This window comes from Pseudorca crassidens, chromosome 4 (assembly GCF_039906515.1).
Source record: "Pseudorca crassidens isolate mPseCra1 chromosome 4, mPseCra1.hap1, whole genome shotgun sequence".
In the NCBI taxonomy this organism is placed as follows: Eukaryota; Metazoa; Chordata; class Mammalia; order Artiodactyla; family Delphinidae; genus Pseudorca; species Pseudorca crassidens.
Window position 1 is genome coordinate 135,675,233 of NC_090299.1, and position 27,582 is coordinate 135,702,814.

Here is a 27,582-nt window from a genome sequence, read left to right on the forward strand (position 1 = left end):
GGGAGAGGGAGGCTATGAGAATGGATTCGGGGTTAAGTCAGACATCTGTTTAGCAGGGTGACTTTGGGCAAGGTACTTTATAAATCTGTTTCCTCATCTGAAAAATGGGAAATAGTATACGCATCTGTGGCTATCTAATCAGGAGTTGAAAATGACTTTCAAATTTTGGCCAAGTAAATATTGCAGATAATTATGCCATTAGCCAGGAGAAAAGAAAAAGATCATTTGGTTCTGTTGAGCTCTAGAGGCCTGTAACATATCCATGTGGACACATTCAGCTTGCAACTAAAACTGGAACTTTAAGTCAGGAGGAAGGTCCAGGTTAAAGACAATGATTTAGCTGTCAATCACCAGAGAAGACTATGTAGAAAGAACCTTAACTGATGGGGTAAGAGAAGGAAGTCACAAAGGGTGAGTGGAGATTTAGGAAGAGGACAGGGTCAGGGAATCCAGTGCCAAAGCTTGAGCCAAAGAACATCTGAGAGGAATCCAATGGGTCTACGGTAGCTTATTAATGGTCTTTGACAGAGCAGCTTCAGTAATGGGCTGAATGCGAAGCTTGGATTGCTGGAGGAAAGAAATGAGTGAAACGAAAAGTCATTCTTTCAGTTAGTTCTGGTACTGAAAAAGAGATCAAAGAGAAGGCAGGGTTGTTGGGAGCGTGTGTGTGTGCGTGTGTGTGTATTTGAACATGCTTGTTCAGGGAAAAGTCAGTATAATGGGAGAGATTAATGATGCAGGAGAAAGAGAGGATATGATTGATGGTGAGGTCTCCAGTTGATATGAATCACAATAAATCAAAAGAAAATAAGGTGAATGCAATATCATTTATTAGGGATCTACTATATTTTTAATGTTTTCATATTATGTCATCAAGTCCTAAAAACATCCTGTAAGGAATTATTTTTTCTATTTGCAAATAAAGGAACTGAAGCGGAGAGGAAACAAAGAGGTTGCTCAAGGATGGAAATGTGGTATTTGATGAAGTTAGGATTCAAATCCAACGTGGCTGAATCCCAAGACCCCATGACTAGAGGAAAAATAAAAATTTGACAAAGAAGAGGAAGGAGTTGAGGGAGTTTTAACAGGATGTTTACAGCTGCAGAGTTAGAGCATCAAAACTGAGTTTGAGGACTTGGGGAAGAATAAACTTCTGTAATGCACCGCTATGGCCCATTTAACGGGATTTTAGAAAGAGACTGCTAAGTAGCTCCAAAAGCATAACTGAGACATGAATTTGTAATGCATGCCCTCAAGTGCAGTTATGTGACTTGTTCCAGGTTCTTCAGTTCTAACAGAACATCAGTATTGAACAAAGGCTGGAATTCTAAACTTCATTGTAGGCTGGCGTATTAAAAATAAGTGCTGAAGAGAGCAGTTGTGTTATTTGTCTACGAATATACTAAACCTAAACTTAAAAATATCCTGAATATAGAAAGAACATGAGCAATATGTATTTTTTTAAACATGGGATCCGGTTAAGGATATTACTGGGTAAGTGAGATCAAACAAGTCCTTAAATTTGCCACTTGCCTTCTGTCCCATCAATGAGTAAATACATGCTGAGCACCTCGTGGGCACCTGATGGTGGGAGGGGTAGGGAGCCCATGACTCATCATTAGCTTCTAGACTTACGAGAAAGAAAAACGGCATAAGCAAAGCAGGGTATGCTGCCATTTAGAGGGAATTAGCATATACTAATATTTACTAAATTAAATGGAATAATCCACTAGAGCAGGGCTCCCCAACCCCCGGGCTGTGGACCGACACCAGTCCAGGCCTGTTAGGAGCCGGGCCGCACAGCAGGAGGCGAGCGGCGCAGGAGAGCCAGTGAAGCTTCGTCTGCCGCACCCCATCGCTCACATTACTGCCTGAACCTTCCGCCATCCCTCCTCCCTCCCCCGCACCCCGTCCACGGAAAAACTGCCTTCGAAACCAGTCCCTGGGGCCAAAAAGGTGGGGGACCGCTGCTCTAGAGAAAGTACCAAATGAGCAAAGCCAATACTGAGAGAAATAATGGGCTAAGAAAGGTGAATGTTCACTGCCCGAAGCATAAAGCCTAACTTCCGAGCAATGGGTTCCTACACCAATCAGTCAGCCTTTGCTCTATATTAGGGATACTCCAGGTGCTTCAACATCTACCTCTTCTGTACTGTCATTCCAAACCCTTGACCGTTTGAAAAAGATCAGGGTCACTGTCTATCAGGCAGACACTAGAGGGCGACAGAATCAATCTCGTGCTCTCTGTCTCCCTCTGGTGCGCGTGGGCGCACACACACACTAGCCCACGGTCCACAGGGACAAACAGCAGTCAGGCTAAGTCAATGAGAGCAGGCAGTCACAAGAATCCCATCACAGACGTGAGCAACAGAAACATTCCCAGGGAGGAGTCCTCCTGAAAAGTCAGCGAGAGAAAGTGACCATCTCTGAAATTTTCACGAAGATTACGTACGATTAAGATCTTACTAATATACACACCAAACTATATGAGTGAACACTGTGGTGGAAGAGAAAAGATACTAAGTGGATACTGTTCCTAGTAATCACCTGTTGGTTCTCCAATTCCAGAGCCGGCCCACAGAGGAGGATGTATTTCCCTGTCTACTTACATGGGATCTAATCATTTTCTGAAGTGTCTAAAACTGATGGAGGTAAATGGGGTGACATACTCAAGATAACACAAAGAAATATCACATATCATTTGGCTTAAAACACATTCTAATTTTGGCTGTACACTTTATCTTAAATCACAAAGTATCTTGTAATCTGTGGCCAAGTTCCACTTTAGTTTCAAATTCTCAGGTATTTCTGACTTAAAAGGTAAGTTTTTAGAGGACTGAATGAGTTGTCAGTATTGCTACTTGTTATTTGAAATAGTCTGAGATTTCCTCAAGAATTCTATGAAGCAAACTGTGGTTCACACTCAACTGTGGAATTAAACACCAATCCTGTGGCTTTTTGTCCATCCGCCTTTCATATTAATTCTTCTAGAAGGCATTGTCAGAAACTGAAAACTGAGTAGTTTATTTGAAAGACTTGTATGGGTTATAGAAATGTATCGTATTATTATCTATAATAGTACTGAAAACATGAAACAAGTGTAGTTGTTAATGCGATAACTATCAAAACAGGAAAGCTATTCATTCATAAGCAAAAGTCTCTATTCATAGATTGTACATAAATTAACCTTTCAAAGTAAAAAACCCCACGAAGAAACATCAAGAATGTGACTCGAGGCTCCTCCTTCTTCCTCCTTATTCATCTAGCTAACAGATGGTACTTGTTCGCTTATGAACGCTTGCTACTGATTCTCTTTTTATCTTTATTTTAAAAAGTCATGAGCCACTTTTTCCTTCTACCTACCCATTTTATTCAGCAATGACCAAACTCACTGTGTTGTAACTCCCTGTGAGATTCTAAAATGAACCATGTTTCACTGATGGAGGATTAGGAAGAATTGAAGAAATCAGTGAATCAGTTGCAGGGTATGTTTGAATTTAAAAATATATATATTTCTTCAGTACAGAAGTATGGTCAATTGGTGGATTATAAACTACAAACTGAAAGAATATCTGTTCCTTTCAACAATTCTGAAAAATAGTTCATGGAAAATTTGAATGCATATGTGACAAATCTGAGATTTATCAGAATGTGGTTATAATATTAAAGCTATGTAAATGTTATGAAAGAAACAATAAAGTATTTCAGCAATGCAAATAGATCGCACATTTTTTCTCTATTAAGTTTAGATATAATTTTAAAAAGACATAGCTACTATAATTTATAGTATAAAGTCTCAACATGTGTTTATCTGACACACTTCCATAGTTACTTCCTTAGTGACAGCAGAACATCTGCAAAATAATTGATCTGTCCTACCTATAATGTCAATGTCTACTATAGACATGCTGGCAAAATGTAACAGCTCACGAGACAGAATACATGAAATAATTTAACAAATTTCATAGAATAATTATCAAGTATAACTGCAAAATTAGAATGCAACCACTATGAAAGAATAAATAGTCACCTAAAGACAGTGATACCAATCTACTGGTATCAATGCTATTATTGCAGGAGTAAAGGTATAAATACCCAGAGGATGAGAGATAAAAAATCATTTCCCACATCCATCAAATCCTACCCTCACAGTTGCTTTTGTATCTACTGTCATTATTATTTAGTACTATGTTATTTATGAAGTATGTGCAGTTTTGCATGGGGCTGCATTTGTTAAAAGCTGAGTCCTCACTGGAGAACCGTAAATGGAAGCGTCACTCTTTGAAAATCAGGGATCATCTTGGAAAGTAACCCTGGATGTTGAAGACTTCTAGGGGAAATTTTAACTTCCGCCCACCAGTGGTTAAAAATTTGAGAATAAGGTTGTAGAGAACTGAGTACCCAGGATGTAGGAATAGTAGGACTATTGTGGGCCAATTTACAAGGCTGAATTGATTCACTGACTTACCTGAGACAGATGCCATGTTGCATTGGTCAATGACTATGTACAGTGGATAATAACTAAAATGAACGCATCCATCGGATATACGACAATCACTATCTAAAACCTTTCCATGAATAAAAATTATGCTTATTCCTCATTTGAAGGATATAGAATATAAAAAGTAGTTTATTAATTTTATTACAAAACTTAATTTCTGTATTTATTGTAAATAAAATAAATACTTGTATTTTAAATACAAGTAGTTCCAGATGGTGGATGATACCCATGCTCTTCTGATAACTATTTGCTATTTCTTAAAAGTGGAGAAAAAAGTTAGATTGGTTGTCATTTTACTCTCTGGCAATCAGAAATACCGATGGTTTTTAGAAGTCCAATATTACATTTACTTAACCTAATAATCGGAACATATGCTAAAATGACCAGAAGCATTTCAATGTTCTATATTAACTGTTCTTTGGCAATAAAATTATCTTCTGAGAATCCAAAGACAAATTCTGACATATTCACCAACACAATAATTGCCTATTATATTTTCCTAAGAGCCATCAGAAGTATAATTCACTTTCTCGAGCAACATGTGCATACCTTTGTTACAAACAGAAAATAATTGCTTTTCTAAGGTTGATTAAGGAAACACAACGTGTGTTTTATGTACTAAGGTAGTATCCCCTCCTTCAATCGTCCCTTGGTTGCATTCTTACAGAACTAATATCCTTCAAAGGGTGTTCTGAAATTTGGAGTTTCAACACACACAATAAAGAACTGGGACTTAACAGAGAGAGAAAGGGAATCAATCACGTATCAGAAACAAAGTTAAACAACATGGCTTAGCTTTTTACTGGGTTGACTTTTTGAATAATTATCAAAATATATTCCTTTAACCTAGTAAATATCTATCTCATTTTACGTGCCTAACAGCGCCTACTTAGACTTTTGAACAAAAGATGAAAAGTAACAGGTTTTCATTTCCTTGGTAACATCTCCTTTCCAACACTGAACAGGCTATTCAGAAGCCAGAAAGACCAGATAAGTTTCAAAGGGGCTATTTAGGGCTGGGAGTGTGGAGTCAGAGCTGGTTTATGGCGTATGAAGACAAGTTGAATAATCTTGCAAAATGCTTAAGACAATGAATGACTCAGGACCAACAGACGCTAAAAACTAGCTGTACAGTAGCATCATTTTCAAGAGCAATGTGCATGTACCCACACACACATACATACATATTAATTTTATAAAAAAGAGTTTTAGAGATAAAATGGAAAAATACTTACTGAAAAGTCTTCAAAGATTTTCTTGAGTTCTTCGTGACCATGCCTTTCAGCAATATGTGCTGGATCTGAACCCTCCAAATTTTTTATCTTAGATGCCCAAGTTGCTCCTGAACAGTGAAGCAAATGAATAGCCAAGTTCTTTAGGCCAAATTTTGCTGCACAGTGGAGAAGAGTTGGAAGTTCTTTGAAATAAGGACCTATAAGCATAAGAATAGGATAATTTTTTTATCATATCTCGAACCACATAAGAAAAAGTCAAACACAATCTACTCCTAAAAGTAATTCCCACAAAGTAGAGCAGACTTTTAGTGTGATTTTGCAAATAAGAAACTGTCAGTGGTTTTCGCAATGTAGACCCGCCCTCTTTCTATTTCTCATCTTAAAGCAAATATAAACTAATATTCTCACTAGCATTAGTGCCTCCCCCTTATTTGTTGGGTAAGTTTAATTTAGAAAGGCATATGGACCTCCTAAATGTAAAACAAAACCAAAACATTACATTGTAATAACTCCTTTTTCAATGTACTGCAACGTTAACCAAACACTAAATAACAAATAAATTCATCTATAGAACTTTTTGTATTTTCTACTGCCATGCCTAGTTTGCTTCTCTTTGAAGTTGAAATGAACATGAAATTCCTGGGGGTGTGAGTTATGTTAGATTTTTATGTGAAATTTTTCTTTCAAAAAGTAACTGCAACAGCTAATAAGCACTTTTATAAAAATCTTCAATATGGAAATTTCCATCAGGATTTTACAGGTTTCATATCAATGTTCTGGAATTTGAATTTCCTAATTATATGTTAGCTATTAGTTAGAAGACATGTATTAATTATGCATAACTATAAAACGATGAATATATACTGCTATCACAATGCCAAAATACACACACACACAAGCACACACACACATGCGGATGAGTGATGGTTTGTTATTATTCTACACTTTCATACCTAGCTAGAAAAATTGTGTTATAGAAATTACATACCAGCTTACTTTAATAGCTATGGCATTATTAGAAGCAAGCAGTGTGAAGACTTATAGCAACAGAAACAAAGCCATCAAAGCAAAAGTCAATTGTCTTCCAGCAAAATTCTAAAGCAATGAAAACAGCCACCTCATAATGTTTTGGAAAACTGTGAATCTGGCCTCATTTACTTTGCTGTTTTGTAGACCAAGAAAAAAAAAAAAAGGAAAAGAGAGGGGATTTAAACCTGGAGTTTTCAATTCACTTGGGTGTTTCAGGGCTGAATAAATTATCTAGTTTGTTAGTTTGTATGTTTTAACAGGAAACATAACAAAACAAAACAAAAACCTTCAGGACATGTTAAGAACTTACAGTAAGGAAATATTTTATCCTTCAAAATGTGTTAGAACTAAAATGGCTGTAGGTAAATCTAGGATAGTATTTCAGTGATAAAGGCACTTGTCCCTTCTTATATGGTGAGCAGTGACTAAAAAATTATCAAATATTTTATGAAGATGAGCTTATAAACGCTGAAACTGTTCTAGGTACCAATTTTCAAAATAAAAATAATGTATTTTCTCCAAAAGAAATTAAGATATAATTTTCTATTTATTTTCATTTACATGAATTATAAAATAATTTCTGCTATAATTAAACCAAACCAAAGTTAATAAAGAAAAATATTTGCATGATAATGTCAGATTTTTACATGCCTTTGGTCATCTTTCGCTTTGTCATACCATACAATATACAAAAAACATCATCACCTGCCAATAAATGCCGTATGCATTGTTCTTGCACATTGTTATTCTGTTGTACTTTGAAATCACTGTTAATGCAGCTTAAAATATATTTTCATTAAATAAGTGTTTAATCATTATAGGAATACATTCACCTTTTAACCTCACCAACTTCCCCTGTCAGTAAATTCTTCAAGTTTAAGGTAATATAATATTAGAAACAACTACAATAAACTTCATTAAAAGTCTCTCTATTTTTGTACACCAGGAAGAATAAAAAGGACCAAGTGGACATGGTTTTCCAGGGCTCACTTCTTAACAGTTTTGATACTCTGAACCATGCTTTCTGGCACACAAAAGCAAGAAGTTCTGCTGATTTAAGATTATGCTGCTGATACTAAAAGGGAGTACAGGTTTGAAAGCTGGCTCCTTTAATTTCCATTTCTTTATTTCATTTTTAGTTGTAGCTGAAAAGTCATTAATCTTCTAGAATGCTTTGTGAAGTTAGAGACATGAAAGAGTTTTGGAGGACATTTTTCCAGTTTCCTATCCAGTAACAGAATTTCATTCCTAGAGTCTATAAAAGATGATCTTCTAGCTACTGCTTGCATAGCTCTAATGAGAGAGTGTTTTTTACTTCCTAAAGCAGCCTGTTTCTTGATTAGACAACACTGATCATTAGACATTATTACTTCTGTTGAGGTGAAATGTCCTCTAAATTACCATATCTTTATATCCTTTGGGCAATACAGAATATGACAGTTACAAAAGCATGGGCTTAGCGTTAGTTGGCTTTGCCATATATTCACTATGTGAAGTTTCAGCAAGCCACCCAGTATCTGAGCCCAGCTTTCTCATCCAAATTTGTAGGGCTACTGAGATAATTAAATGACAACATATAAAAAGTGCCCAGAAAGGTGTCTGAAACATAACAGGTTATAAATTATTATAACAGGCAATAAATTATTAGTTTCCTTCTCCTCCTTCTACATCAAATAGTTTAAAGCATCTTTGTCCTAACTCCCCTTTGCCCCAAGCTTATGATCACTCATTCTTTTCGTTATTCCAGAGTAGTTACCATCCTGAGAGACTGACCCTGGAATAGTTGGTCCTTTACAAAATGATGAATCCATTTCACACCTGCCCCAATGTCATCACTACAGCAGTACCTTTCATTTTCTTGGATGAGGTCATTTTGCCTGCTTATCTTCATTATGTAGGAGATGCTCAGCTTGCTAATATAACATGACCAATAACTAGAAAATTTCTAATTTAAGGTATTTTTTTACATTAGTATATGACAGAGTTAACAGTTCAAAAAATTAAATGATTCATAGGAGCTGTATTATTTTAATACTAATTAGATTGTGATCTCTAGCACTGTTTTTTCCAGAACGTCAAATTAAATACACTCAGTATGTGCGTATCTTATTATATTACTATACATATGAAATTTATATACGAATAAAGGTATTCATATCAATAGAGGTATGATTATGCTAAGAAATAGTTTGGGTTTTTCAGTATCCTGCTTTTTATAAAATCATACTTTTTGTATTTTAGCCTTGATTGGATTATTATGAGAATGTGAGATATGAATGGATTGCTCTGTGTGGGGAACAAGCATGTTTGTAATAGCATAAGATGACGAAGTTCTTTATCTTATAAAATAAAAACTTGCTGGGGGAGGCTATACTCTCTTATGGGCATAGACTCAGTGTCAGAGAAGGAGTGCTGATCAAATAATGTGTCTGTGACCCGGGGGAGTATTACATGCTGTCCCTTGCTATTCTTCAGTGCTTAATTTCATTCTAGATCACATGATCACTAATGTTTTTGCTAAAAGATATTGATGTTTCGATTGGCTTCTGAAAAAATATAGAAGTATAATTTATATTTAAAAATACACTGATCATGGGTTTCACGCATTTTGACAGTTGTATACACCCATGTAACCATCACCCAAAACAAGCTAAGGAAACTTCTATCACCACCACAAGTTCCCTCCTGCTCCATTCGAGTCAATTCTTCACTTCAGAGGCAACTACTGTGTAATTTCTATCAACACAGATAAATTTTATTTCATCTTGTATTTCATACAAATGGAATCATACAGTATATACTCTTGTATTCCATCATCCTCTGCCCTCTATTTCTAATGAGAAGTCAGACGTAATTCTTATAATTGTTTTCTGTATGGCATGTACTTTCCTCAACACACACATCCTCATCCCCACCCCTACCACAGGTACTTTTAAAATTTTCTCTTTATCTCTGATTTTCACCCCCTAGTAGAATATATACAAAAATATTATACCTATACACACCTTCAACTATGGTATGTGTAGGTATAATATTTTTGTATATATTCTACTAGGGGGTTGCAGAGCTTATTAAATCTGTGGGTTAATGTCATTCCTCAATTTTGGATCATTCTCAGCCATTATTTCTTCAAATATTTTTCTGCCTCATTGTCTCTCATCTTTATTCTGAGAATTCAGTTATACATGTTTGATCATGTAGTAGTATCTCATAGACCTTGAGTCAAAACTGAGCCAAATTAACACGTAGATGAGCTGAGCTTGTTTTTTTTTTTTTTTTTTTTTTTTTGCGGTAAGTGGGCCTCTCACTGTTGTGGCCTCTCCCGTTGCGGAGCACAGGCTCCGGACGTGCAGGCTCAGTGGCCATGGCTCACGGGCCCAGCTGCTCCACGGCATGTGGGATCTTCCTGGACCAGGGCACGAACCCGTGTCCCCTGCATCGGCAGGCGGACCCTCAACCACTGCCCTGAGCTTGTTCTTTTTTTAAGGCTTTACTTAGACACTGGATTTTTCCTCTCTTTATCAGCTTGAATAATTTGACGGTCTTCAAGTAAACTGATTCTTTTCTGTTTTTTCTACAATTAGGCCCATCAAATACCTAAATTTTTTCTGATATTTTATGTTTCTAGAATTTCCTTTTGTTTTTTATTACAATTTCCAATGCTCTGATGAAATTTCTATCTCTTTATGCATGTTGTGCAACTTTTACAATAGATTCTGTAACATATTTATCATAGTTATTTTAATGTTCCTATCCGAATTATTTCACCATCTGGAGCATTTCTGTGTTTGCCTCTAATGACTGTCTCTTTTCTTGACCACAGGTCACCTTTCATTCCTTCTTTGTGTTCCTTGTAATTTTATATTGCATGCTGAACATTGTACTAAAGGACTGAAATAAATCATGTTTACCCCCAGAATAAGGCATACCCTTTCTTCAGTCAGACAACTAGACTTGGAAGCTGATTCAAATTAATCTGTAAGTGAGCAGAACTTGGTCATTTTCTGAGGATTTACTTCGATTTAGTTAACCACTGGCTTCAAATTTTGAGGGCAGAATCATAACTTTCTTCAGCACAGCTTGGGATCTGAGCTTTGGTGAGACTCAAGAAATCTCTGTTGCTCTACAGACTGGCTGCCAGCCTTTGGGTCACAGGATGGCTCTTTTTTTTCTCTCTAGTTCTGCCTCCAGAATTTTTCACATCAGAAAATCTTGCTCAAGACGGGAATAAAGACACGGATCTACTAGAGAATGGACTTGAGGACACGGGGAGGGGGAAGGGTAAGCTGGGACGAAGTGAGAGAGAGGCATGGACATATATACGCTACCAAACGTAAAATAGATAGCTAGTGGGAAGCAGCCGCATAGTACAGGGAGATCAGCTCGGTGCTTTGTGACCACCTAGAGGGGTGGGACAGGGAAGGTGGGAGGGAGACGCAAGAGGGAAGAGAAATGGGAACATATGTATATGTATAATTGATTCACTTTGTTATGAAGCAGAAACTAACACACCATCGTAAAGCAATTATACTCCAATAAAGATGTTAAAAAGAAAAAAAAAAGAATATCTTGCTCAGATTTTGGGGGGCCTCTGTATACACTCAGTTAAGGCAGACTCCTTATTATCCCAATAGCTTGGAGGTGTTTTTTCCACTTTTATGCCTCTCTGTATTTAGAATCTGTCTGCTGCTGCTTTCCACATGGCAAAAGCTTTGATGGGATTTGTCTCAGCAACCCTGTCCGACTCTCACTCTTTAGCAGCCACTAGTGGTCCTCAGGGATTTTAAGGATATCTCTCAACTTTACTGCCCTCGAGGGTCCAGCCATTGGTATACTAGCTCTGTGCACTTATGACAGCCTACAAAAGAGAGTTAGTGGGTGATACAGACCCACTCTGTAACAGGGACTCTTTGGGATTTTCATCCATCACAGTAGCCTAAGTACAGCCATTAAATGTTTGCTAAATGTTCAGGTGGTTTCTCTTTACTCCTCATCTACAGTGAGTTCTTATCCTCCTGGGATGGGATGGAAGTCATGAGTTTCTTCTCTTTTGTGAACGACTTGTCCCTTTCTGGAATTTAGTTCATTTAGATTTCTTTTGTCATTCATTTTCTGCTGTATTTAAAAAAGAAACTGTGATTCTGAAGATCATCTTGCTTGTTTCATACTATTACAATAAGAACAACAGACTCTTATGATGTTGTACATCTTAATCAGAAGCAGAAGTCCTATGAGACCTAAAGACCATTTAGTTATTTTCGTAAACTCACAGCATTTGTTTTGCAAACAGTTTGTTAATCTTATCTATTAGATTAAAATAATAGATTCCTTAAGAAGATATTAAAAAAAAAAGTTTTAGAATGTGTTTAATCTACAGTATAACATCTGCTTCATTTCACAGCAATTTTCATTTAATTAATGAAGATTCTTTATATCTGTTTCTATTATCAAGGTGTGAATAAAGAAGTCATAACTCACACTAAGGGGTGACCAATTTGCTTTTGACTTTTCTTCCAGACAAAATGAATTTTCAGTTTTCAGTTGTTTCAGCCAATGTCTGTCAAATGGTAATTTCAGGGGAACAGAATTAAGTGTCTGGCAGGGGAACTTTTCAATGAAAATCCAATTTCACTAGTTTTTGCAAATAAAAATAAATAGATGAGCCAGAACCTAGTAAAGAAATGTTTGTTTGGGCTGAGCCATTTCCAACAGTTCCACATAATCCCTATAAACGATGGCCAATAATTAGATTGAAGTTATCAAACCAAGCTTCCAAAACATTAACCTAGCTCACCAGAATAATAAAGTGGGAATATGTCCTGGGTTAGCTTTAAAAATTTTAAAGTAAGATGAGTATGCAAACTGGACGTGCATGACCATGTAATCCATTGTTCTCTTAAATCACTATCTGGAATAGTAAATCTTTATTCACTCAGTGCGTGATGACCAGGTGGCCACTATAGGACAAAACAATGAAGCACACAAAAAAGAGAAGATAAAAAGTCAGGAGATCTGCATTCTAATCCCAGCTCAGCTACGTGGTGCTTATGAAAGTGCTTTCATTTCCCTGCACCTCAGTTTCTTCATTTATAAAATTATAAGGTTGGGGTCAGAATTGTAGGATTTAGGACATTCTTCTGAGCTAGAGGCCATGCCACAGATGGTTTTAGGGTAATTTTCCCTGATGCGAATCAGATACCAACGAAAGGAGTAAGGATGATATTTGTGAAGGTTGAAGAAAGGTAATGGTTTTCATTCCTTTCATCACAGGATTTGGAGTCTGATGAAATGTTAGTATTTCTGTGGATCTGTAAGACAGAGCATTGCTGGGTTTATGAATCTGATTGCCCTGTGACAGGAGAAGCACATATACAACATGTGAGGTGTCACTCTTCCCGTCTGTTGAAAGAGTAGACATTTAATCCTATTTAGGATTTCAAGCAACCAAAAATACTACCAACATTATCGTATTTCTAAAATCTTGATACTGTAAATTAAATGCACATGGGAAATAATGGTTCATTAAAGGCCTTTGGTGCAATTTGTTATCTCTCATATTACAAAATATGTAAGAGTGGGAAGCTTGGAGTCCATGTCTGGAGGTAATGTGAGCAAGCAAAGAGGCGAGTGCATTTCTAATTAGCAGTTCTTGGAATTGGTATTAATTAAAATTAAATCTCACAGCATCTGAATAGGGTTGTTTATAGTCCACTTTCCACTACTGAACCCAGACAGTGATGAGGCAATAAAAAGAGTGGAGCTGATCCACGTTTAACCAGCCCCATCTGTGGCTAACCTCTGGTTAAAATAAGAAATCTCTAGAAATCCATGTGTGATTGTACTGTGCTCCTCTGTGTTCATTTAAAAAATACCTTTTGAAAATTACCGATTTTGTCTCTTCTGATTCTTAACAGCAAAGGGACCAAGAACCTAGAAAGAAGCCAGGAAAGAGCCTAGAAAGATCCCGGAAACCTGGAACAGCAAGAGTGTGGAAACAACTTGGGCTGGGCTGGGATCAGATGGCTGACTACCACCAGGCCATGCCTTACAGGTAGAAAGCTACCCACTGTCCTTGTATGGGTTTCACATGGAAAGCCAAGGAATGTAATACTACCAAGCAGTAAATGAACTTATCTGGCAAAGATGCGTGATTTCATTAGTAAGGAGTATTTGGCATTGTCTGAGGACTTCTTGGAGTCTTGAGAACCTGATTTATTCTTTAAAAAATATTAAATAATTTTGATAGTAAAAGTGAACTAAGGCAGGAAAAAATCTGGGAAAATTTTTTGGGCAATAAAGGGGCTGGAGAGAGAGCTTTGGGAACACCAGCATGTGTAATATAGGGACAGAATATAAATGGAATCTGAGAATGATTTGGGAAGCACCTAAGTGTAGGATGGTTGGAAAGAAAGGTGAAGCATGTTAGGGAAACCTCCTAGAAAGCTTTTTCAGGGGGAAGGAGAAATAACTGATGGCCTGAATTAGAGTGGTGGCAGTAAAAATGGACAAGGACAGAGATGCCAGACATTTCCAAAGAAAAGTTTACCGGACTAGATGATTGACTTTATACGCTCTGAAGGAAAGAGTTGATTTAAGGTACCATTCAGGTTTATGGCTACAAAGTTACAAGGTAGAAGAGAAAGTGTATTCATTAGAGAAGGGGACAGATCATTGTCACGGAGAAGCACAGGTGGGGGTGTTGATGGGGTAGCTGCTGGCAATACGATTATATAGTGCTAAATCAAATTAGACATATGTGTCTTCGAGTAGAGCATATTAGTTATCAACTTAGCTCCTGTATCACTAAACATTAATAATCACCACAGAACCCTTGTTTTGTGGAAGAGGAAGTATTCTGAAATAGGGCTGCCGAGCTCCTTTTGCCACATAAGGTAACAAAGTCATAGACTAGGAACTAGGATGTGAATATATATCTTTAGGAGGCAATTATTTAGTTTACTACACTGAGCAAAACGTGGTAACCTCACTCTCAGGAAACAGGAAAGTGGTAACAGCGCTACAATTCAACATATCTTAACACTGTAAGCAATACCTACTGTTCCTTGACCAAGAGTTTATATTATGTACATGACCCAAACTGCAGCTGTTACCACACCGTCAACAATCCTCAAGTCTGTAAACCAGGATAGGCTATTTTGAGAGATTTTTCTATCCACTGGGTTACAGTTGCTTTGCAAATCTACTGACCAGCATTTTTCAAACTGATTGTTGGGGATCCCAAAATGTGTGTGGGTGGATTACAGTTGTTTAGAGCTGCTGACATCTGAACAATAGGATGATGGGGAGTGTGATGGTTAATTTTATGTGTCACCTGTCTTGGTTATGGTGCCCAGTTGTCAAACACCAGCCTGGATGTTACTGTGCAAGCATTGTTTTAGATGTGATTAATATTTAAGTAAGTAGAATTTGATCCAATTACCCTCCATAATGTGGGCAAGCCTCACCCAATCAGTTGAAGGCCCTAGGAGAAAAGACTAAGGTTCACCAAAGAGGAAGGAATTCAGTTTCCAGACTGCCTTTGGACTCAAGGATGTAACATCAACTCCTGCTGGACCTGTCAGTTTGTTGGTCCGCCCTGCAGATTTCAGAATTGCCAGCCTCACAATCCCGTGAGCCAGTTCCTTAAAGTAGACCTCTGTCTTTCTCTCTCAGTCCATTCTCTTCATTCCATTTCTCTGGAGAATCCTGACTAATTCAGTGAGGAAAATGACTGTGGTGGTTTTGGTAAACCATAACAAGACATAAAAAACCAAGTTCTTCTACATTTTTGAGTTCCTATTCTTCTCAGAGTCATGCAGTGAATCTTTACACCTGTAGTGACACTAAAAAGATATTCTGTAACTATTTGGTAATGGCATAATCCAGAGAGCAAAGGAATCCCTTTAGGAAGCACAGGGAGATGGCTTGCAGGTAGGGTAGTGATTGGGTAGTATGGGGGTGGGGGGAGGTTCTGGACCTGTCAAGAGTTTCAGAGGACAGACACTCTAGTTTTGAAAATTATCATTGCACAACAGCTGCAAAAGTAAGAGTGAGTTCCTTAAGGATTAATTTATTCAATTTACAATAAAAAAAGCAAGTTGCTGTGCGTGTGTGTGTGTGTAATTGAAGCTAACCCTTGCTTGCATTTTTCTTTAAAAAATGAGTGAATATTACAGAGACTATTTCCTGTTATCAGTTACTAACGGACACTATTTATGTTTTTTCCCTAACCCTACGATAAACTTATAGATTTAAACTTATTACTTTTGACCTTGAAAAACCTACATTTTTTTGTGTCAACACAGGAGATGAGCATCTGTGTCTCACTCACTGCACACAGTTCAGGGCAGCACATTCAGAAGGCTCATATGCCAATGTTTCATTCTGTTAATGGCAGATGCCATAGATAAGAGGTAGAAAGAAAAGAAAGGAAAGAAAAAGAAAAGAAGAGAAAGTGACATTATATATAGCTGCCTTATATTCCTACAAAGAAGAGCTGTTTTATTTTTGGAGCTCAAATAATACTAGTCTAACACCTAATGCTTACCAGGGTTTCAATGATTTTAGTCTATGGTTAACTTTGTTGCCATTATCAAGTTAATGTGGTAAATATTTATTGAATGCTAGAAACTCTTCTAGGCGCTAGGAATAAATCCATGAACAAAAGAGACAGGGCTCCTTCCTAAAGGATAGTATTTGCCCATAGAGGCAAAAGTGGTGATTTGAAGGAAATCACGCACTGTGAAACAAAAATCACCATGTTTCTGGGACTGCAAAAAATAACATAAAGAGTATCTGAGATAATTTCAAACTTGCCTTTATAAATTATTCATTAAAGTAGTAATTTTAAATAATTTAGCAGAAATAATTCATAACCTTTCCTCTAAATGTAAGATCATCTTCCTGGGAAGCTTCCTCCAACTGTCCCTCTTTCTCTGGGCTCCTGTGACCCCCTGGAGCTATAGCTCCTTACCATGTATAGGGCTGCAGTGGCTGAGGAGTGGTTAATAACCTCAGCTGGGCTGACTGGATCCAAGTCCCAGGCCTGCCACCATTTGAGCAAATGATATAAACTCTCAATGCCTCATCTGTAAATCAGAGTTTAAAATATTACCTACCATGGGTTGGTTGAGAGGAATTAAATGAGATAAAGTAAGTAAGGTGCTTAGAATTATTCTTGACACAGAGTACACAAAAATGCAAGTGTTGGTTCTTATTAGTACAGAACACACTACATTAGTGACACTTAACTTTGTGGTTTTATTTTCTCTTCCCTCTTCTTGGGTGCCCGCTGAGTATATGGGTTTTATTTATTCTATTTATCTCACATTCCTCTATCTTCCCTCAGTATCTAGAAGAGTTCCTAGTTTGAAGCCAGGTGTGTTAAACTTCTAAGAATTCATGAGGGTTTATTTTTATTTTTAATAATGATACTCAAAAAATGCATTTTTGAGATAAACAATCACTCTAAGACTACTTCATTCTGTATCCATGATCTTTAGTCCTGGGACATGGAGTGATCGAATAAAAAAAAATCTGCTATCTTGACTTTAATTTTATTCATGTCAATTTTATTCAGGTACTTAACTTATCAAAGAAAAGAAAGGAAAAGAAAAGAAAAGAAAAGGAAAGGAAAGAACAGAAAAGAAATTGTACCACCCATTACTGCTGTGTTCAATCAACGGTTTCCTGGTGATTCACAGACCGATAGCATCCACATCATCTATGAATTTGTGAAAAATGTAAAATTCTTTGGCCCACCCCAGATCTGTGGTATCAGAAATTCTAAATGGGGCCTAGCAATCCGAGTTTTAACAAACCTTCCAAGCGACTCTGATGCCCACTAAAGTTTGAGAGCAAAAGTATCAATACAAAAAAGAATGGGGCTTGGTTTGCATAAATAAGCAAGAGTAGGCAGCCAATAAAATTGAGATTAACCTAATAGAGAGTGAAATAAAACTGCAAAGGATACAAAGTATGTCTGGAGTAGACCTTCTCTCCATTCTATTCAGTTTCTCTAAGGGTGTCCCTCTTTTGTCATGGTTTACATTTTTAAAAATATCTTCTTATGGGTAGTAAACAGAAAAGACTCAAATAGAAGAGAAAGTTTAATGCTAAAAGATATTTCCCTTAATTATTTCTTAGAGAAACACCATCTGACAGCACTGTGAGAAATAAAGCATTGTTAGAAACAATATTTCAACCAAACATCACACATCATATTCTTACAGAAGTAATCTCCATTTGGATTCTGTTGATAATGATCATGGAGGATACAATTTCTTATAGTCAGTCAAATATCATGGGTAGAGGTCATGCTTATTTCCCAGATTGCCATTATTGCCAAGATTTTCTTCTGTAAAAGTGCAATTCTCAACTTTCTGTGAGAAAGCTCATCTTTCTGGCTTCCAGGATGACTCAAGTCAGAAACTGGTTCTCAGCTAGATAGGAATGATGTGAAAGTAACTGAGACAATGAAGCAAAGTGCTTGAGCTTGAAAGCTTGTTCTTTATTGTGTGCTGTTAACCCTGCTGTGATCACACACTTTGGATTCTCAGCCTAATTGGTTACATTTTTTTTTCCTCATCTGCTATCCTGGTCCTTATATTTTTTACTGCCCTGTTCATAATCTGTCCTGTAGGCTTCTATTCATTCCTTCTCCCAATATCTATATACCTAAACTCCGTCTTCAACTTTGGAGATGCTTAAAATGAAGGAAGGTATACACCAAATGAAATTTAGGTTCACTACAAAGAAAATGAGTCCAAATGGCAGTTAATAGAAACTTGACATAATCCTCTCCTCTGTTTCTCCTGGATAGTGCTTCTTTTTTCGCTTGTTAACATCTTGCATTCTCTCAATTGGTCTGAATATTCAATTACTTTTAGATATTTTACAGAATCTGGGGGGTCTTGGGGAGCAGTTAATCAGAACTATACTTCTTTATCTTCCCAGTATTTGCTTTAGAGACACTACCCATTGATACAGACTTTAAGGAGAAACCAAAAGATCTACATGGTATTCTTGGTACAAAGATTTGGGGAACACCTGGATCCACTGGGGGGCATTTTTGGTATTAATGAATAGTTTTGTAAATCACAAATTATTTTGTGGCATTTTCCACTCTTACTCTCTGAAGTAGGATGTGACATGGTTGATCACTTTCTTCCCTCAGAAGCATTTTCTTCACTTGTCTCAAGACACCATAATCCTACTTCAGCCGGCATTCCTGCTGTCAGTCTCCTTTTATGGAAACTTTTCTTCCAGATCTCTAAATACTGCATTGCCCAGGACTCAGACCTTTGCTCTGAACTATACTTTCTATCGAATGATCTCATCCAGGCCATGGCTGTGAATACCACGTACGACCTCCTTCCTGGGCTTTTGACAATATGTCAGCAAGTCTCACCATCGTCACTTTCAAATATCTATCAAGTAAGAGCAAGTGTCAACACCTCCACTGCCAACACCAGGTGACAGCCACCATCATGTCTCCCTGAGACCACTATGACCTCCTATCTGGTTTCTCTGCTTCCATTCTTATACACCTGTAATGTGTTCTCTATAGCAACAATTTTTAAAATGTAAATTAGATGATACCAAACCATTTTAAAATATTTGCATGACTTGTCATCACCTCCTAACTCCCTATACTCTCACTTTACTGTATTTTTGTCATTACCAGTATCCCTTCTGAAATAAAACTGCTTATTTTGTTATTGCTTTTCTGCTGCCCTCACTAAAATAAAACTGCATAAAAACAGATTTTTCTATAATGGTCCCCTGTGTCTGTAGTGCCTAGAGAGTGTCTGACACTTTGCTTACCAGAATTTTTTTTTTTTTTTTTTTTTTTGCACGGTATGTGGGCCTCTCACTGTTGTGGCCTCTCCCGTTGCGGAGCACAGGCTCCGGACGTGCAGGCTCAACGGCCATGGCTCACAGGCCCAGCCGCTCCGCGGCATGTGGGATCTTCCCGGACTGGGGCACGAACCTGTGTCCCCTGCATCGGCAGGCAGACTCTCAACCACTGCGCCACCAGGGGAGCCCTTAACAGAATCTTTTTGATCAAAGTTTTCTTAATTGAGAGAAAATATTACATTTGCAGACTCACCTTCTTCATCTATAACTACAGAATCCTCAATTATTACACAACTGTTCCCTTACTGTAACAATACAATTATGTGATGTTACAGTGATGGCAATGAGCAGAATGAGAAACGAATTATGAATGTTGTTGAGAGGTGGAGAAGGTTAACCACTCATTGGTCAAAGTGGTCAAGGGTTGGCCTCAATGCTTGTTGGACTCAGGATGGCACATGGCCTATCTCTACAGTGTTACAATGCAGCCTGAGATCAGGGAAGTTTCTTTGATTCTGCAAGACATATTGTTCTGTCTTCCCTATGTTCCCAGTAGACTCAAGGTCAGAGGTGCTTCCTGGTTTGGAGAATAACTCAAGTATGGAGAAGGCCAAATTCTAGCCCCGACATAAACTTTTCTTCCTTTCCCCCCACCTCCTTCTTCCTTTTTTCCTAATTTTTACTTAAATCCTTAAACCATAGTCATCTTTATAAGCATTCATTTTCAAACTTCACATCTGGAGATCTACAGACTCCTTGAAGAAACACTGTAAAAGTGAATAATAGCAGTATAATACTGAAAAAAATGCTTTTTCTTTGTTTTGTTTTTTTGGTTAATCAAGTAAAAAATCATTTTGCAGGATTCAAAGTGGTTGTTTAATTAATTAAACCATCAATTCATAAAACTAACTTGAAAATATGCTAAAAATATCCTTCGTAGGATATGTAAAAATCTGTACTGGTAGGTTGTGTTATCAAAAAAAATGAAGTGGAAGAATCCATCATTTTACAGTCAATTTACATGCCAAAGCTCCAATTCACTCAAGCTCTACAAGTTTTGATAATGTGTTATGTGTAAATCTGTTCCTAATTTTGTGTATTTACCCAACAGTGATGCGTTTGTTACTAATTTGAAGTGAGTTTACATGACTACATTTTTTCCTATCATCTATTACTTCTCATGTCAGAATGTGAAATAGTCTTCACCATTTCTTTTCTTTTGCATTGATTTCTTCATTGCCCCAATTTTCTTCTCCAGTGGTTTAAAATGAAAACTAGAAAGGTCCATACAACTTCATGCATTGTGAAATTCATATTTTGGGAAGACACTGAAAAATTTTTTTTGTAAAATATCCTTGATAATTGCTTCCATCTGTTCCTAATTTTCTTTTCAGGGAATGAGATTAGTAATTCCTCATTTTCAAAAACTTTTCTTTCCATGTAGAACAATGCTACATTTAGAAGATTCCTGGCTCAATCCCATAGGTATCAAGAAAAGGAGTAGTCACAAATAATTTTAAAATAATAGTTTTGATGTTAACAAAACCATGAAATAAACAGAAATAAATCTAACAACGGTTTTTAAGAATTTAAAAAATATTTTTTTTGGAAAGACGTAAAAACACCCAAATAAATTTCATGCTTATGACAGAGAGAGTTAAGTACAGTAAAAATGACAGTTTTTACTAAATTAATCTACAATGTTCTTTCAATTTTATTAAAGTATTTCATGGAATTTGACAAATTGATCCTAAATATAGGACAACTAAAAGACAACTAAACGTTAGGGCAACTAAAGGAATAAGGAGAGCAAAATTAATTTCAAGAATGAGGTGGGGATCAGCTCTGATACCAAGTTTTATGATGAATTTAATTATATGCTTCATAATATAACATATAAATTAAAAGACAAGCTATCAATTAAATAGACATTTGCAATGTATAAAACTGACAAATGTTACTATCCAGAATATATACATGTGTATATATATATGATACATATATATGATACATATATGTATGATATATATATGTATCATATACATATATATATATGTTATATATATGAAGAGAGAGAGAGAGAGAGAAATCTCCCAAAATTCAGTAAGAAAAAAATAACCAACATAAATAAATGAAGACTATTAAATGTAAATTCACTGAGGAAAAATGAAATGTAAATAAACAGAAGAAAAATGCTCAACTATATCTGTAATGACAATGTCAATTAAAAAGTGAGATACCACTTCCCAGCTGTTAGATTGCAAAAAATATATTTAACTCACAGTTCTTAACATAGAAAAGATGTGGAACAATGGCACAATACTGCTGGTAGAATTATTTATAAATTAGTAAAAGTATTTTCCACAGAAATTTGAAAATATCTAGCACTACAGAATAAGTACATACCTGTTTAACTCAGAAATTCTATTGGTAATTGTATCTCCTGAGGAATTATAACATATATGCATAGGAATTCATATGCAAGAATGTTCATCATAGAATTGCAACAATAAAACACTTGAAAACTTTATTACCCATTAATAATAATGGGTAATAATGGAGAACAGATACATACTGTGGTACAGTCAAACAATTCAATGCTACAGAATATTCCAAATGAATGACCTAGCTCTACATAAAGACATGTATAAATATAAAAATATTAATACTGGGCAAAAATAGTACATTAAAGAAAAAGTATGATTATCATTTACACAAAATCTACAAAATTGCACATGACTGTATATGAATTAAGGAAACAAATGTATGTAGTAAAAGAATGAAGAACTGCAAGGGAATGGTCATCAATAAGTTTAATTAAAGTAATGGTTACTTTTCAAGTGTATGGAATCACAAAGGGAAACAGAAATTCGACTATATCTGTAGAATTTTACTTCTTATAAAAAAAGATGTGAAGCAAACGTGACAAAATGTTAAGATTTGGCAATCCTAAATGACAGGTACAGGTGTTTTTTATATTATTTTCTGTATTTTTCTGCATGTTTAAATCATTTGATGATATAAAAAGAAACAACTCAGTGACATTCAGTTCTCCTCTACTCAGATAGCAAATGAGCTATTTTCTGTGAACCTAAAGATATTAGAAGTCCAAGATAAATCCTAGGGCCACAGTGACTACTACATGTGTACTGAATATCCAGTTACATGCTCCTCATTTCACAGACATTTTAGGAGATAATATACTGAATTAACATTTCCACATGTCGCTGGTGATCATATGCTGTCCTGTTTCAGATTAAGATATTACTACTTTTTGTAAATGGTTAAACATTTTGACATGCTTTTCTAGAAACTGGCATGGGCTTTATTAAGCCATTCTCCTTTCTGGATGAAGGTACATGATCTGCCTCAAAGTAACCTAGTTTCCTTTTCCCCAGACTGCTACTTCCGGAGATTTAACCTGCAACTCCAGCCACTTTTAAAAACAAGCTATACTACTTTATTTTCCTATCAATAACAAGAGATCCTCAGCATTACCCAGCCTTGGAAAGGGTTCGGAAGAGAAGTTAGGGAAATTCACATACCTGCTGCAGTTTAAGACTTATAAGACTCTGGAATATGGCTTGAAACTCAGGATAGGGGAGAGCTACAGAAGGACTAAAGCAATTGTGTTAGTCCAGGTGTGCTGTTCTACCTCACCACTACACCAAGTCAAGTCATTCAACCTGATTTCCTGGTGGCTCAGACCATGTGTGTTTATACGGACAATTACAACCAGAATGGAAGCTGCTCACAGCGATACTCTTATTTTAAGGGATGCACTCTGATATCTTCTATTCTAGTGTCTTATATATCAGAAACATTGTCTGTTATGATCTCCTATATTGATTTCACAAGCCCTGATGAGTCACACACTAGAAAGTTGTTATGAATTATTTCTCTGTTATGCTCAAAAGGCATGTATGATACATTGCATTAATATATCAAGTTCATTTGGAAACCTTTTATTATATTCAACTTCCAGGGAGAACTTTTTCAGTGGAAAATTCTTATCAATGGGAAATGGTATTTTTAATTCAATAATGAAGCATTACAGGGTAAGAGAACATTAAAGCAGATTTGATTTCCTGTGCACTTTTCATCTTATCTCTGCAACACTCCCACCCCCCTCAACTTTGCCTGACTAAGGGAAAAAAAAGTAAATGAGGAAGTTTATTGGCTAGACAGAAGTGAAAATGACCAAGACATAGTGGCACGGAATAGCAATTTACTTATTATAAATGAAGTGACAGGGACTAAATCCAGAATTTACCAGAATCAACTTGGAAAAGAAAAGAGGATGGAATAATAATAAGATAAATAGTTTTGATTAACACAGCATTTAATTTCATATTTTTAAAGAACAATAGGTATCTCTGGGTAGTTCCATGTCTCCTCCTTAGGATAGGTCAATACTCAAGTATGCTCTGTCAGTTCCTTATGATTATTTCCCCTCACAATGCCCTAACCTCCAATTTATTTCAGCTAAAATACAGAGTAATAAATAAATGTTTAATAAATGAAACATTTCACCAAATAATTGGAGAACTGTCTTCAGGGATAGACATTCAGAAATACACCCAATTCACTGTTTGCTGAATTTACCTCTCAGAATATCTCTAGTGGTGTTTCTAGAGAAGTTCTTCAATAACCCACCATTAATTCCACTTTATGTATAAAGGCTTCTCAAATCTCACCATCAATTCAACTTAAACATTATGAAAATATAGGTGCAAGGTCTTAAAGACCAGATTTTCTGAGGTTGACATTGATCCAAGATTATAGGGCCAAGGAGGCAAGCGAAACATGAGTTCAGCCATATTCATGTCTATCTTGCATATTTTATGTAATTTGTATTATGTTATTTTGCACTTCCACTACGAATTAGAACCTAATGTTATGTTATTTGCTTGTTATGGGTTTAATAGCATCTGTTATCTAGCGATACCCAGCAATATGGCTTCTGAATGAACTACCTAGATTATACTGAACTTTCCATTTTTAGCTTCTTTTTAAAAATGCAATTTCTTATAAAAATATTTTTTCAAATACAGAATAATCATTATATTCTAAGAATGGTTCAAAATTTTCATATGCTATTAACTTTCTAACCTTTGTAAAGAGAGAGTAATATGAAACCATTAGGGATCGATAAACTTGGCTGCCCACTGGAATCATCTGGGAAACTTTAAAAAGTACTGATAGCTGGAACCCACTCCCAGATTCTTCATTAATTTGGGGGGTGTGGCTTAGGCATGGGATATTCTTAAGGCTCTGCAGCTAATTATAATATGCACCAAGTTTGAGAACCACTGCTCTAAACCCTTGATACTCAGTGAAAGGTCTGAGGACTAGCGGCATCAGCTTTACCTTGAGGCTTGTTTTTTTAAAAAGCAGAAGCTTGACTGTACCCCATACCTATTGAATCAGATCCACATGATCAGGTGCTCCAATTGAACCAATCCAGAATTCCTTTTCTATAAAAATAAAGGGGGTTTCCCTGGTGGCGCAATGGTTGAGAGTCCGCCTGCCGATGCAGGGGACGTGGGTTTGTGCCCCGGTCCGGGAAGATCCCACATGCCGAGGAGCAGCTGGGCCCGTGAGCCATGGCCGCTGAGCCTGCGCGTCTGGAGCCTGTGCTCCGCAACGGGAGAGGCCGCGACAGTGAGAGGCCCGCGTACCGCAAAAAAAAAAAAAAAAAAAAATTTAAAAAATAAAAAATAAAGGACCAAGTCTATTCCATCCTTTCCAACTCTAAAATTCATATCCTACAACCTAAATGAGACACTGAGAAGCACTTTCAATCCCACCTTGAATTCTTTATCTATAAAATGAGAGATCACAGCCATCCTCTCCTCTCCAACCCCACAATTCTGGTTCCACAACCCTAAAAAAATATAATGCTGAGGGAATTTGTAAAGTTGTGTAATAATTCCATCCTCATACCTTTGGATACACTTTCTCTTCCTTAGAATTCCTGTTTCCTTTCTCTTTTCTCACTGAGACACATAATTCAAGACCTAGGTAAAACCCCACCTCCTTTAGGAAGCATATCCTGAAGAAGAATCCAGCTTTTCTCTAAAATTCTTTTGTCAGTATAATGAATTTCATGAAGTGTAACACCTTGTTTCTTTCTATTATTACATATATATTATCTTGTTTCTCCAGTTAAATGATGAATGTCTTAAGTGAGAGATCATGTCATGTTCCTTTTCTATCCCAACCTAATGTCTAACCTTTGTAGTGAATTGTGTTGTTAAAATGTATACGGGAAATTAAAATAAGTTTGCACTACTATCACAGATTATTTATTCAGAACTAGCCTACCATTGACCTTTCCCCATAATGTAACCTCACCATACATAATGCAGGTTCTCGCACATCTGGGTGAATCACCGTCGGCTGTGCCTAAGGCTCCTGTTCTTTTCTTCCTGCTTCCCTCAGGCCTGCCAGCCTGATGATAAAACTGCTTCAAATAGCACAGAAAATATACAGAAAAAAATCTCTGCTCATTAGTCCTACAGTATGCCTACAGGAGATCTCTAATATCCTTTTGCTCCATACCTGTCTTACTCACCATTACGTCTCCATCATAGTGTTTGGCACATACTGGGCATATAAATGTATTATAAACAATGTGTCAACCAACTACGCAGGAACAAACTAATATAGAAAGTATGCTACTGAGCTTGTGCTAATATTGAGAAGTATGATTTTTTATAGTATCTCCTATATATGCTTTTCCATATATATATATATATATATATATATTTACATGATAAAAATAATATGTAGTCATTGTACAAAACACAGATAAAGCAAACTGAAAAAATGTAATCTCCGAAATTGCACAACCCAAACATAACTGTTAGCAGATGCATATCTGTCCAGACCATCAATTTATATATATGTATATATATATATACATAGATATAAACATATGCTATTAAACATATGTACTTTTTAAAACAGAGGATCACACTCTATCTACTGCTGTATACCCTGCTTTTATTTGATTAAATATATATCAAAGCATCACTCCAGCCAGCAAATCAATTTATGATAAAATTTGTTTATGATGGTTGCATTAACAGATGCACCAAAATTTATTAGATCAGTTACTTATCTTTGGAAGTTATTTCGTAATTATAAATAATGCTATGATGAACAATTTTCATCACACATTATCCAAGTATTTCCTTAGAATAAAAACCACTTCTCTCACCAGGGGATGGGAATTGTCAAAACATTTCATCAGCAATGCTATAATACTTATATTATAAATATTGCTATAGTATTTATTAAGTAGTTACATATACTGAAATGTGACAAACAGAATAATTGATGCATTTGGAAAATACTCACATTCTTTTTGAGGGTAGATTTCAGTTTCGAGTGATCGGAACTCATAACATGGTATCTCCTGTTTGAATGTTGATGTGAGAATATGATCAAGTTCATCAATGTCATTCTGTTTTCAAATGAAAAGGAAACTTTTTCTTAGTTCAGGTATATACAGAGAAACTCATCTTACTGTCATATAATAGAAAATTATTGACTGGAGTACATACTGAGTAATCTTTAATAATACATCTTTTTTTTAAAGAATAATACAAAACATTAGGGACTTGCCTAAAAGCCAATTATTAGAATAATAGAAGAACGGATGCAAGAAATAAGTCTTTGCTTTTGGATGAGTTAATTTACTTAAATACTCACTAATTTTAGAAGAGCACAACAGGTGGTCAATGATAACACTGAAATTTGTTTCAATAATAAATTCTGTTAAAATACATGTTACATTTTAATAAATGAAATAATAAAATGATGAGTCTGATTCTTCACCTTAAGGGTTAGCAATGGAATAGTCTTAAATAGATTATTTTATTTCTGTGTCAAAGTGAGGGAGAATATTCATCTTGGCCTATTTTTCCCCTTTAAATATAAAATAACTATATA

At 36.2% G+C, this 27,582-nt stretch overlaps 1 protein-coding gene across 4 annotated transcripts in view; it reads right to left on the bottom strand.

Annotated features, from left to right (window-relative positions):
* The window catches only part of BANK1 (B cell scaffold protein with ankyrin repeats 1), a 317,778-nt gene that overhangs the window by 174,228 nt on the left and 115,968 nt on the right, over positions 1–27,582 (bottom strand). For all 4 annotated transcript variants that reach the window (XM_067736857.1, XM_067736855.1, XM_067736858.1 and 1 more), the window contains exons 6-7: positions 26,989–27,094; positions 5,737–5,933 (exon numbers count right to left, since the gene is read on the bottom strand). In XM_067736857.1, coding sequence (XP_067592958.1) covers positions 5,737–5,933; positions 26,989–27,094 — 303 coding nt within the window. The remainder of the gene's footprint in view (positions 1–5,736; positions 5,934–26,988; positions 27,095–27,582) is intronic.